Source organism: Doryrhamphus excisus, linkage group LG4, assembly GCF_037039965.1.
Source record: "Doryrhamphus excisus strain RoL-2023G ecotype Guam linkage group LG4, RoL_Dexc_Guam_v1.1, whole genome shotgun sequence".
NCBI lineage: Eukaryota > Metazoa > Chordata > Actinopteri > Syngnathiformes > Syngnathidae > Doryrhamphus > Doryrhamphus excisus.
In genome coordinates this window covers 16543833-16558424 of record NC_136360.1, presented here as the reverse complement: position 1 = coordinate 16558424, position 14592 = coordinate 16543833, and the positions used below count along the sequence as shown (strand labels likewise).

Below are 14592 nucleotides of genomic sequence, written 5' to 3'. Positions count from 1 at the left end.
ACAAATCCGTCAACCCGCCAACCATTAGCGAATGCTATGTAAGATATTTGACGTACGGCGTGGTGACGTATTTTAAACGGCTTTACGTACGTTACGTAAGGCCGCCGCTGGTTTCGAAACGTAAAAATGGCGGACGCTGAGCTCAATGAGCCGGACGCAGTTCAGCTCCACCAGGAGGTCGTCGAGAAGGAACGTAAGTAAATTATACCCGCTCGTTATTTTTTTTAAACGCATTTTGTTTTACTATTTGAAACGAAGCCACCTTTTCATCTTAGCAATATCATCTGTGGTCCACATATTCCAAGTTTGTTATCGCTCAACTTAACATGGGCCTCACCACGGAGCTCCGCCGTAGGACCCAAATAATAACAAAAGGTTAGCTTAGCACGTACATTATAAAGCGTCTTCACTTAACGTTACTCAAATGTATGTATTTTTACCAGCAGATTAATGTGTTATATTTCATTTGGCGTCAATAAAATTAGTCCTTTTGTAGCTACACAACACCTACACTAAATAAAATACTTCAAATAAACACTAATTGAACTGTAAACAATCCAAACACTACTTTTACGTTTACGTTTAATGCTTTTGTATCAGATACCTTAAATAACATTTAGTTTTTAATCAAGAAAATTAAGTTGTCAGCATTTTTGAAGTAAAGTAACAAAATACAAAACATAGAACTACTAAGCTTTAGCGTAAACAGCTTTAAAGGTTTTTAGGCAGGTTATTTTCCAATAAATACAATTATCAAAATAGGAAATACTGTAGTTCTGATTAGGACTGTACCTAAATACAGTACATTTATATGTATAATTTAACATAATATGACAAATGGTAATGGTTTAATTTCATTTGAACATGCATCAGATTCCAATTGAGTGCATCCCATAATCAGTTCCCAGTTCCACATGTCCAAAAGGAGTAGGAAGAAGCAAAGCTTATTAAATCCTACCCCTCCATCTGGTACTTTTACAATCACTAACTGTTACATTTGTTCACTTCCTGCTTTCCATAATACAGTTTAAGTTTTTTTTGTTTTTTTAAAATAATGTACCTCGTACCAAAGTAGGAGGTGATATGAGCATCCAATGCCATAATGGGTACCATAGTAAGTGTCAATATAGTGATATATATAGCACATCATGACTGGTTCAAGACTCTTCATCCTTGTATTTAGCAAACATCAATATGGGTACCATTATTAATAAAAAAATTTATAAAATAAAATAGTAAAATTAATCATAAAAAATTATTCATTAATTAATATTTTTTATTTGATTAATTTATTTTTTTCATGAATGAATTATTTTTTATTTGATTTATTTTATATTTATTTTGTTTGTTTTTGTATTGAAATAGTTTTTGAACTTGTTTTAAATTTAAATAAATTAATAAATAAAAAATTATTCATGAATGAATGAATATTTTTTTATTTGATTTATTTTTCATTTGTTCACTTACTGCTTTCCATAATACAGTTTATGGTTGTTTTTTTTTTTTAATAATGCACCTCGTACATATGCACTGCACATAATAATTTATTTTGTGGTTTTCTCTTGAAAATAAGTGGTGCTAATATGCCAGAAATGTAAAAAGTATTTTCTTTTGTGTGTTTTGAAGAAGCTGACAGTGAAGGTGTGGCCTCAACTGATGAAGTTCCCGGAAAGCCAACAAAGGACGAAACGGCTTCAGACAACGATGCCAAGCCCTCAACCACCACCGGTGACTAAATTAATCATTTAGATTTAAAATCATAAGATTGTGCTAACCGTGCTGTTGCCCACAGACAGACACATCTCCATCCAAACTAAACTGGAGGATCTGGAGATGTTGGTGGACCTCAACGGTGGTGAGTCGAAATGAAACGCGCCAGACGGCAAACTGAAACGAAGTCTGATACAAGAGGACTAATTTTTGTTTCTACCCACCAGCGGGGCGCAAGTCTTGTCCTCTGTGTCCGGAGGAGAAGTTCAAAGCCTGCTACAACCACAAGCTGCGGAGACACCTGCATAACCTCCACTGGAAAGTCTATGTGGAGTTTGAAGGTGGGAAAGGAATGCATTGGTTGCTATTCCACATGCATACACTTCTTTGTTTATTGTTGTTTTTGACTTTTATTAGGCCAGAAGATGTGCATCTGCCACTTGCCCTGTAGAAATCCCAAACCAAGTTTGAGTGGAGATCAGGTGAGTCGACACTGAGTGTATTATCTGTAAAATATCTAGTCAAAAATATGCATATATAAGCAAATTGTACTTTTTTCCCCCCAAAATTAACTCATTAACTACCAAAGTTGTATTTATACATCTTTTATTTTTCTTTTATAACTACACAATAATGCTACAAATAAAAAATGTCCACTAGGTGGCAGAAGTGCATTTTGTAATAGCTCGGTGTGCATCTTTCCCGTGAAATAAAGCACTTAGCAGGAAGTTGAAAAGCATCAAGGCGTGTAGCGCGCACAAAGTCACGCATTGAAGGGAAATTTTAACGCAAGCACACATAAAATTGCAAATAGTTCATGGTATGACTTAGCGGTTTAGCTATTTTGGCTAGCCTATGTCCTACTGCTGATTACTAAAGAACGGAAAAGGGTCGCTAGGTATGTATATACCATGTTTATATAACACAATATTCTGTGTGCCTTGAAAAATCAGTCAAAATGGCCGATACTCAACTCCTTCATTAGCATCCACTTTACACCAATTTGTCTGATCTTTCAGGGCCGGCAAAATATTGTGTTCTTGGGCTGTATAGACATGGTGGATACCAAAAGAAAGATTAGACTCTCGTCTTTCATTAGACAAATAAAATTTGTGTTTACCTTTTTCCGTTCTTCAGTAATCCGCAGTAGAACAGGGTCAAGTTTCAGGAAAATATCAGCTCCTGACTAGAAAAGATACATCTCAATTATAACTTTTGACACAAATATTTGTTCCTTTTGTGACAGCTTGACTATCTAAACTGTACCAACATAAATGACACAAAAAAATGTATTTACAAATATAACATCATTCTCTATGAATAGTTTTCATCATTTGGAACTAAACGGAGCGAGTCCTCCACTTCCTACTTCCTGTGGTGTGTTTTTTTCCTTCCACATGATCTCTGCCTAGGTCTTACCAGATGCCCTTTCATGCACGCATTATGATAACCTGCTTCAGGATTTTTTTTGTGTTTTTGTGACACTTTAGGCATGAAAAAAAATTATCACCTTCATTTTTAAAAATCATTAATTTTTCAAGGAGTTGGTGACGTGTTCATTAGAGTGGACAACATGCATTTGAATGACTGATGAAATTATAGTTGTAAGTAAACCAATAAAAACAAAAAAATATTGCCAACACCATAAAATATATATTTTTTTGCACGTACAAAGGTTGACCAATGAGTGGCAGCTTATGGCATGACACACTAGTGTCCACTGTAGTGACTGATGCACAACTGTGACATTAAGACTCATTCATTCATAAAAACGTATACTACGCCTTTGGTATTGAATGAGTTAACTGCTAGTTAGTGGATTAATCTGGCAAGCGTGTGATCTCCCCTGAGTGAAGATGACGTGTACGGATCCTTGCAGGTGTCGGGGAGACACGTGGCTCACTACCACTGCGTGGTTTGCTCAGTCACCATCGCCCGCAAGACCGACATGGTCAGCCACTTGAAACGCCACATCAACAAGGGAGAGACCAAGTCCAGCTACTCGGGTGGATCAGACCTTCTGCCGGAAGAGCCTGGTGAGAAGTTGAGACTGTCCATCACTCGCTTGAGGAAATGGTAGTCTTAGGAGGAAATAGTAAGCCAACACGGCCATCATTGTGAAAATATCTGGCAACGCCTCACACGTCCTTGAATATGAATATTATTATAATGATTATAATATATTTTATATTAATATATCATAATCATTATTAATATATTTAAGTATTATTAATTAAATTTAATTATTACTATATATCACATTATAATTATTATAATATAATAATTAAATAGACATTTAATATTAATATATTATAGTAATTATTAATATATTTAATTACTATTAAATATTTATTATTAATATATTTAATTATAATATAATTTATTTATTTAAATTATTATAATTTGACTGCCTGTCACGGGTGCTCGGTTGGGTTCAGGTACGTACGTTTCCCCTCAGTGGACGGCGGCACTCGTGCAGCCCCAGACCGTGACCCGAGCAGCAGCATTGCCATGTAAATATCTGGCAACGCCTCACACGTCCTTGAATATGAATATTATTATAATGATTAGAATATTTTATATTATATTATATTTATTATTAATATATTTAATTATTAATTTATATTATATTTAATTATTAATTTATATTATATCATAATATAATAATTAATTTATTTTAATTAATATAATTTGACTGCCTGTCACCGGTGCTCGGTTGGGTTCAGGTACGTACGTTTCCTCTCAGTGGACGGCGGCACTTGTGCAGCCCCCGACAGTGACCCGAGCAGCAGCGTTAATATATTTAATTATTATTCATTATATTGTTAATTATATTTTAATATTAATATATATTATACTATAGATATTATAATATATTATGGGTTCAGGTACGTACGTTTCCCCTCAGTGGACGGCGGCACTCGTGCAGCCCCAGACCGTGGTCGCCTGTTGACTCATTTTCAACCTACACTGACTACTCTAAAAATACTAAACACATCCCTCCATGCACAAGTGACATGTGTCGCACACCACACAGAACCAGGAAGTGGTTGTTTGAGTACTAAATATACTGTGGAAGCTTAGTAAACACACCCTAAACTATGTCTCTGTGTGATTGACAGCATCGTCTGGTCAGGTGTATGAAATCATGAAAGAACTGGACACGCATGTGCAGCTGCTGCCCATGTACAACACGCCGCAGAAAAGTGACACCTACTTCAACCGCAAGATGAAGAGCAACAGGTGTGTTGGACGACAGGTTTTGGCTTTGGAAGCATCTTCTTTTCATTCCTTCATTCATTTTCTACCAGGCAAGAGGCGGGGTACACCCTGGACTGGTGGCCAGCCAATCACAGGGCACATATAGACAAACCACCATTCACACTCACATTTGTACCTATGGACAATTTGGAGTTAGCCAATTAACCTAGCATGTTTTTGGAAAACTATAGGGCTGTTATTTTGTCTACAGGGCTCTAATGTTTAAAAACTCTATTTAGAAAGTCATAAACAGGTTTTCGGTCGTGTGGTTAGCGCACAGACCTCACAGCTAGGAGACCCGGGTTCAATTCCATCCTCGGCCATCTCTGTGTGGAGTTTGCATGTTCTCCCCGTGCATGCGTGGGTTTTCTCCGGGTACTCCGGTTTCCTCCCACATTCCAAAAACATGCTAGGTTAATTGGTGACTCCAAATTGTCCATAGGTATGAATGTGAGTTTGAATGTTTTTTTGTCTATATGTGTGCCCTGTGATTGGCTGGCCACCAGTCCAGGGTGTACCCCGCCTCTTGCCCGAAGACAGCTGGGATAGGCTCCAGCACCCCCTGCGACCCTCGTGAGGAAAAAGCGGTAGAAAATGAATGAATGAATTAATATTTGAGAACAGTAGAATGTTTTATCAGAGCTTTTTTCGGAAAATCGGAACCAAAGCGAAGTTTTTAAAATTTTTTTGTTTTTAATAAATGCATGTTTTTGGGTTTTGTTTTTTTTTTGGGAAAACCCAGTCTCACCCAGACCCGAGCTCCAGTGGCCCCCAAGTAAATTGAGTTTGAGACCCCTGTTTTAGAAGGAATCTTGTCCCATTTTAATGGCATCCTGTGACAACCCCCACTTTTTCTATTCACGTTTCAGACAGCTCGTCTTCTGCTCGCTGGCCGTTTTGGCGAAAGAGAGGAGCCCTCTGGAGTGTTTAGATGCTTTCGGAGCCACGGGTGAGACATCTTGTATCTGTTCCATATTGTGCCTTTTTTGGGGGGGTTGATGTGGATGGCTTCCTCTGCTTGGTCTTCCTGGTGTGGGCGGGGTTCCGGAAGTATTTGATGTAATTTGTGCGTTTTTATGTGTGTCAGGCATCACCGGCCTGCAATGGGCCAAGCATCTTCACAACGCCGTCAAAGTGACCATCACGGACATCAGCGAAACCTGCGTGAAAATGATCAAGGAAAACTGTGACCTGAATCAAATCCAGGTGGATGGAGGCTCTGAGGGACTTGAGGAACCTGCAGGTGAAGTTCATGAAGATCCCGTCGCCACGGTGGAAGTCGTGAAGATGGATGCCAACGTCATGATGCATTTACGACCCTTTGACTACATGTAGGTTCTCGTTCAGTTTGGAAAGATCTGTCGTGCTTGTCAGGATGTGATGAACGTTTTCGAACGATTCAACGTTTGATTCTCTCAGTCACTTGGATCCGTTCGGTACGGCCGTGAATTACTTGGACGCCGCCTTCAGGAATGTCCGAAACATGGGCATCGTATCCGTCACGTCCACGGACACCGGATCGCTTTTCGCCAAGTCCCCCAACGTGACCCTGCGACACTACGGCACTCACATCGTACGCACAGAGTACTTCAAAGAGCTGGCGGCACGCACGGTCGTGGCCACGGTGGCGAGGTAAGACGAGCGACTCTCGGGGAGAAACTGTGTGGGGATTATCTCGATTATCTTGATTATATCGCCACGCTGCGTTCTCTACCCTGCAGAGCAGCCGCCCGCTGCAACAAAGGAATCGAGGTGCTGCTGGCAGTGGCGCTGGAACATTTCGTCCTGGTGGTGGTTCGGGTCCTCAGAGGTCCCACGCAAGCTGACGATTCGGCAAAGAAGCTGAGAAAACTGGTTCACTGCCAGTGGTGTGAGGAAAGGATCTTCCTCAAGTACGGCAACATGGTAGATGGTGAGTTCAGGGAACGGGATGCGCCGCCTTTGCTTACGTCTTCATAATTCAACATACGGTTATTTATTATGATTTTGTTTTGACATTTGACATGAGGCCTGAAGTCTAACGTGTGAGAACGGTAATGGTTTAATTTCATTTGAACATGCATCAGATTCCAATTGAGTGCATCCCATAATCAGTTCCCAGTTCCACATGTCCAAAAGGAGTAGGAAGAAGCAAAGCTTATTAAATCCTACCCCTCCATCTGGTACTTTTACAATCACTAACTGTTACATTTGTTCACTTCCTGCTTTCCTAATATAATTCAAGTTTTTGTTTTTATATTTTATTTTTTTATTTAAAAATTTTATTTAATTATTTAAATTATTAATTTTTTTTTTTTGTCCGGTACCAAAGTAGGAGGTGATATGAGCATCCAATGCCATAATGTGTACCATAGTAAGTGTGAATATAGTGATATATATAGCACATCATGACTGGTTCAAGACTCTTCATCCTTGTATTTAGCAAACATCAATATGGGTACCAGAGGTACCATATCACCTCGTACTTCGGTACGTGACAAAAAAATAAATTAATAAAATAAAAAATTATTCATGACTGAATGAATAATTTTTTATTTTATTAATTTATTCTTCATGAATGAATGAATATTTTTTATTTTATTAATTTAATTTCTTTTTATTCATTTTGTTTATTTTATTTTAGTATTGAACCAGTTTTTGAACTTGTTTTAAATTTAAATAAATTAATAAAATAAAAAAATATTCATGAATGAATGGCCTGGCCTGATACCAGACAAACCATGTGATAACCTGTATCAAAGTGTCATATTTTTATGCCGTTACTGAAGATTGGACTTTTTGTTTGTTTATGTTGCCAGAGAGAAACTAAAGTAGTAGTAAGCAGTAAGCAGTAGAAAATGATCCAAGCTGTTGAAATGCAATAGAAGTGAGGAAGAATATAAGAAATGTGGGTTTTCTTTCAGGGACGCTGCCCTGCAACTGTCATGGAAGTCTGCCTGGGAAGACTGCCGTGCAGCTGGGTCCTTTATGGTAAAGATATCCTTCTCTTCCATACGATCAATCGGAATCACTGCTGAAGGACGTTTGACAAATGTTGCATTCGGAGGCACACGCTTGGACCCGCTTCTACCGTTTTTCCTCACAAGGGTCGCGGGATAGTGCTGGAGCCTATCCCAGCTGTCCAGTCTACCCTGGAATGGTGGCCAGCCAATCACAGGGCACATATAGACAAACAACCATTCACACTCACATTCATACTTATGGACAATTTGAAGTTAGCCAATTAACCGAGCATGTGTTTGGTATGGGGGAGGAAACCGGAGTCGCCAATTAACCTAGCATGTTTTTTGAATGAATGAAGGGGAAAATAAAGTGGTTGGGCCACCCTGAGCAGCAACAATTGCAATCAAGTTAACTTGCAATGATAGATAGATAGCTAGCTATGAATGAATGAAGGCCAATGAAGGGGAAAATAAAGTGGTTGGGCCACCCTGAGCAGCAACAATTGCAATCAAGTTAACTTGCAATGATAGATAGCTAGCTATGAATGAATGATGGCCAATGAAGGGGAAAATAAAGTGGTTGGGCCACCCTGAGCAGCAACAATTGCAATCAAGTTAACGTGCAGTGATAGCTAGCTAGCTATGAATGAATGAAGGCCAATGAAGGGGAAAATAAAGTGGTTGGGCCACCCTGAGCAGCAACAATTGCAATCAAGTTAACTTGCAATGATAGATAGCTAGCTATGAATGAATGAAGGCCAATGAAGGGGAAAATAAAGTGGTTGGGCCACCCTGAGCAGCAACAATTGCAATCAAGTTCACTTGCAATCGAGTTAACTTGCAATCGAGTTCACTTGCAATCGAGTTCACTTGCAATGGTAGATAGCTAGCTAGCCCTTGTATTATGTTACGGGTCAATTTGACCCATTTCAGTTTTTGTGTTGACAAAAGTACTGGTTATCCTTTATTTTTTTTCATGAAATTTTGTGACTTTTCCTCATCTAGGGTCATGAACTGGTGTGTAAAATTTGGACACTCTGAGGTGTCGTGGTATGTCTGTGCTGAGTTTGTATACAAAGATGATGTTGCGGGTCATTTTGACCCAGACACTTTAATGTGGGTATATAGCTGTTCAGATCCAGAAAAAAACATCTCTTTGATGTACTTTGCCTTTGAAGAGCCATTCGGACCCAGAGACCCAGGTGTGTGTAGAGGAGGAACTTTCTCTCCCTTGTCCTTGTCACTGTTCTCTTGTCATCTCTTTGAGATGCACACCAAAAATGAGCTCCAGAAGGTTTACAGCGGAAGAAACTTCACAGATATTGAATAGTGATAGTGATGCAGAGGAAGATATTTCAGAGACAGAGGATCTTTCAGAGGCTGAGGACAATGTTATTGATGATCCAGATTATCAATTTTCCTGTGATGAGGAGGATTCAGAGGACGAGTCTGCTCCATCAGATGAAAACCAAGGAATGCAGCAATCATCATCCACAGAGGAGACATGGGCATCTAAAGATGGTAATGTAAAATGGTCAACATCACCACACCACAGCCAAGGCAGACTGTCATCTTCCAATATCATCAAAATGACTCCTGGTCCTACAAGATTTGCTGTCACACGAGTTGATGACATTCAATCAGCATTTCAGCTCTTCATATCCCCACCAATAGAGAGGATTATACTGGACATGACCAACTTGGAGGGGAGGCGTGTATGTCAAGAGAAATGGAAGCCACTGGATCAGACTGACTTGCATGCTTACATTGGAATTCTGGTATTAGCTGGAGTGTACAGGTCAAAGGGAGAAGCAACTGCAAGTCTATGGAATGAAGAAAATGGGAGGCCAATCTTTCGAGCAACAATGTCTCTGGAGACATTTCACATGATATCTCGTGTGATCCGATTTGACAACCGCGACACCAGAGCTGGTCGACGTGAAAGAGACAAATTAGCTGCAATCAGAGATGTATGGGATAAATGGGTTGAAATTCTACCTTTGTTGTACAATCCTGGTCCGCATGTTACTGTAGATGAGCGCCTTGTTTCATTCAGGGGGCGCTGTCCTTTCCGACAGTACATGCCCAACAAGCCTGCCAAGTATGGCATCAAAATTTGGGCAGCCTGTGATGCAAAATCTAGCTACGCATGGAATATGCAAGTATACACAGGAAAGCTACGTGGAGGAGCGTCTGAGAAGAATCAGGGGATGCGTGTGGTGCTGGAGATGAGTGAAGGCCTGCAAGGTCATAACATCACATGTGACAACTTCTTTACATCCTACCGCCTCGGAGATGAACTTCTAAAGAGAAAGCTGACTATGTTGGGAACGGTCAGAAGAAATAAGCCAGAACTTCCCAGTGAAATTCTGAAGATGAAGGGCAGACCTCGGCACTCCTCAATATTTGCTTTCACTGAGAAAGCAGCAGTTGTTTCATACTGCCCAAAGAGAAACAAGAATGTTCTTGTCATGAGCACAATGCATGCAGATGCATCTCTGAGCACAAGAGAAGACATGAAGCCACAAATGATCCTGGACTACAACTCCACCAAAGGAGGAGTTGACAATCTGGACAAAGTCACAGCAACATACAGTTGCCAGCGCAGGACTGCTCGTTGGCCCTTGGTGATTTTCTACAACATTGTGGACGTGTCTGCTTACAATGCCTATGTCCTGTGGACTGAAATCAACCAGCAGTGGAATGCCGGCAAATTGTATCGACGTCGACTTTTCCTGGAAGAACTCGGCAAAGCACTCGTCACTCCCAAGATCCAGAGGCGAGCCAGGCCACCTCAATCCCCAGCAGCTGCAGCTGTCATTGAAAAGGTCAAGCTCAGGTCATCTGACCAATCTGCAATGGATCCAGTGGATACAGGTGTAAAGAAACGGAAAAGATGCCAGGTCTGTCCCTCCCGAGAAGACAGTAAAACAAGTACCTCTTGTGTGAAATGCAAGAATTACATCTGCAGAAAGCATACAGTTACATTCTGTCCATCATGTGGAGAACACTGAAACTGTTAACATTGAAAATCTGAGAAAATTGGGCAAGTTAAATGGAAAAAAAGTGTTTGTGAAGAGGGAAATACGTTAACTAAATAGTTCTTAAACATAGTGTTTGTATTAAAAATGTTTTGTATGTCTCTTTTCTAAATGTTTATATAATCTAAAATAAAGTTGTGATTGGTTAACCTGATTTTTTGACTGTTTTGAGTGGATTTACACAGTATGGGTCAAAATGACCCGCAACATAATCAATGTAGTTTTTTTCCAACATAATACAAGGGCTAGACATGGATGGATGGGTAGACATACACATACACAATAACGACTAAACATTTATTCATTCATTTTCTACCGCTTATCCTCAGGAGGGTCAGCTGTCTTGGGGCGATAGGCGGGGTCCACCCTGGACTGGTGGCCAGCCAATCCCAGGGCACATATAGACAAACAACCATTCACACTCACATTCATACCTATGGACAATTTGGAGTCGCTAATTAACCTAGCATGTTTTTGGAATGTGGGAGGAAACCGGAGTACCCAGAGAAAACCCACGCATGCACGGGGAGAACATGGAAACCCCACACAGAGATGGGCGAGGGTGGGATTGAACCCTGGTCTCCTCGCTGTGAGGTCTGTGTGCCGCCCTAAAAAAAATATATAAAAATATTTCCTTATTTGTATTTCATTTATTAATTTTAATATACATTTATGTATATTTTTTTAACCGTTTTGCTTTTAAAACCTGCGACTCTTAACGGAGATGCAAGACAAATGTAAATGTTGTGTGTGTGTGCAGGTCCGGCTCCCTGTTCAATACCGGCTTCCTGAGGAAGATGCTGTTGGCAGCAGTGCAACACAGTATGGACGACATCCAGCCACTCGTCAAGACTCTCATTTGCGAGTCCGAGTGCACCACCTTAAAGCCGGTAATCCACGGAGGGTCGGCGTTCACCAACCAGGGTAAAAAAAAAAACATTGTCGTTGCGTCTGCTGCTTTTTGGCGACAACTAAACTGTGATGATTCGACCTTCCAGTGGAGTGCGGCGTCGTCATTAAGACCTTACAGAGCGAGGAGGAGTCATGTCCCGCTGATTCATCCGGTTCGTCACGTTCACTCTTGAACTCACCTTCGAGGTCGTGCATGTTATTATTTTTTTTGTCCTGGGCTGCAGGAAAGAGGAAAACGGGAGAAGAGTCGGGCAACACTGTGAAGAAGCTCAAGTCGGATTCGACTTTAGAACATCCACCGTTCTACTACAGCATCCACCGCCACAGCATGCGTGGCATGAACATGCCCAAGTCAGTACCACTTTTTTGTCTTTATTCAGACATTTTTAAGAATGGAAAATACACAAAAGGACTATTTGTTGTCGCCGCCACAATAAAAGTCCTCGTTTATCACGGCTAATTGGTCCACGACCCGACTGTAATGACGGCATTTCCACGTCCTTGTTAATAAAAGGAATATTTTCATAGGTAGAGCATTGAATGCCTTTATACATTTTACATCATTTATCCATTTTATGTGCTGGAGCCTATCCCAGCTGTCTTTGGGTGAGAGGCGGGGTGCTGGAGCCTATCCCAGCTGTCTTTGGGTGAGAGGTGGGGGTGCTGGAGCCTATCCCAGCTGTCTCTGGGCGAGAGGTGGGGGTGCTGGAGCCTATGCCAGCTGTCTTTGGGTGAGAGGCGGGGGTGCTGGAGCCTATCCCAGCTGTCTTTGGAGCGAGAGGTGGGGGTGCTGGAGCCTATCCCAGCTGTCTCTGGGCGAGAGGTGGGGTGCTGGAGCCTATGCCAGCTGTCTTTGGGCGAGAGGCGGGGGTGCTGGAGCCTATCCCAGCTGTCTTTGGGGCGAGAGGCGGGGGTGCTGGAGCCTATCCCAGCTGTCTTTGGAGCGAGAGGCGGGGGTGCTGGAGCCTATCCCAGCTGTCTTGGAGCGAGAGGTGGGGGTGCTGGAGCCTATCCTAGCTGTCTCTGGGCGAGGGGCGCGGGTGCTGGAGCCTATCCCAGCTGTCTCTGGGCGAGAGGCGGGGGTGCTGGAGCCTATCCCAGCTGTCTTTGGGGCGAGAGGCGGGGGTGCTGGAGCCTATCCCAGCTGTCTTTGGGGCGAGAGGCGGGGGTGCTGGAGCCTATCCCAGCTGTCTTTGGGGCGAGAGGTGGGGGTGCTGGAGCCTATCCCAGCTGTCTTTGGGGCGAGAGGCGGGGATGCTGGAGCCTATCCCAGCTGTCTTTGGGGCGAGAGGCGGGGGTGCTGGAGCCTATCCCAGCTGTCTTTGGGGCGAGAGGCGGGGGTGCTGGAGCCTATCCCAGCTGTCTTTGGGGTGAGAGGCGGGGGTGCTGGAGCCTATCCCAGCTGTCTTGGGGCGAGAGGCGGGGGTGCTGGAGCCTATCCCAGCTGTCTTGGGGCGAGAGGCGGGGGTGCTGGAGCCTATCCCAGCTGTCTTGGGGCTAGAGGCGGGGGTGCTGGAGCCTATCCCAGCTGTCTTCGGGCGAGAGACCGGGTCCACCCTGGACTGGTGGGCAGCCAATCACAGGGCACATATAGACAAACAACCATTCACACTCACATTCATACCTATGGACAATTTGGAGTCGCTAATTAACCTAGCATGTTTTTGGAATGTGGGAGGAAACTGGAGTACCCAGAGAAAAACATGCAAACCGAGGGTGGGATTGAACTCGGGTCTCCTAGCTGTGAGGTCTGTGCTAACCACTCGACCACCGTACATCCAGCATGATTTATATTTTTGAAAAAAACAAAGTGAAGCAGGCGTGGCAAGGCATTAGCGTAGATATGAGGAAACGAGTACACTAAGTACGTCCCCCCCAGCCGTACTTTACGAGTACACAAACTAAACTCCTTCAAATCTTCTCTGCAGGTTAAATAAATTTCTCCAGTACCTGACAGAAGCCGGCTTCCGGGTGAGTCGTACTCACTTTGACCCAACGGGGGTTCGAACCGACGCCACGCTGGAGCAGTTCAAGTCTGTCCTGGGCAAATACAGCATTCCTGCTTATCCCGGCAAGTCGAGTGTGACCCAGGACGCAACAATGTGAACAACCACCAACATAAACCTCTGTTTTTTTTTTTTTTTTTATTCCTCTGTTCCATCAGTTTCTGATTGTTTTTAAAATGACTTTGTATTTGGTAATGTCATAATTTTTTTGCTTCCTTTGTCATAATAATAAGAATAATAATAATAAAATTGTGGTGCAAAAAACTACGTTTCTTATAATTCAACTCTAATGGGTGAAATTAGACTTGTAATTCCCCACAACATTGCTAGAGGGCAGTGTTTTCCTGATGGGAACAACGTAACTCAAGGTATAATACTTGAAATACCTGTACAATTACGGTGTTAGTTATAAGATTTTATAACACACAGCTGTAAATTAATTTAAATTGTATATTTTCTGGTGTGCGTTGTACGATAATATTTTATTTAATATGTTACAATATGATACATATTTTCCTACTTGTATTGCATACATTTAACTTTCATTCATTCGATTTGTATTTTAGTCATGTTTATTCTGTGCTATATTTATAAATTTCATATTTTGAACTGCACTGCACTCTTAAACTATAAGAGCACTTCAAGTGTGTTCTGTACCTCCACCCAAGTGATGGTAAACTCCTTTTTAACTCCTTTTTCCAGAGTCGCTAAAGTGAATCA

At 41.8% G+C, this 14592-nt stretch overlaps 1 protein-coding gene across 1 annotated transcript; it reads left to right on the top strand.

Annotated features, from left to right (window-relative positions):
- The first annotated feature begins 96 nt into the window (after window positions 1-96).
- On the top strand, window positions 97-14152 carry trmt1l (tRNA methyltransferase 1-like). Its single transcript, XM_058073413.2, has 16 exons — window positions 97-193; window positions 1627-1728; window positions 1793-1855; window positions 1938-2051; window positions 2128-2192; window positions 3590-3746; window positions 4833-4953; window positions 5841-5920; window positions 6059-6302; window positions 6391-6603; window positions 6693-6883; window positions 7875-7941; window positions 11715-11878; window positions 11953-12018; window positions 12091-12217; window positions 13795-14152. The coding sequence occupies exons 1-16, from the start codon at window positions 127-129 to the stop codon at window positions 13970-13972; spliced, it is 2019 nt and encodes a 672-aa protein (XP_057929396.2). The 5' UTR covers window positions 97-126; the 3' UTR covers window positions 13973-14152.
- Window positions 14153-14592: the final 440 nt, after the last annotated feature.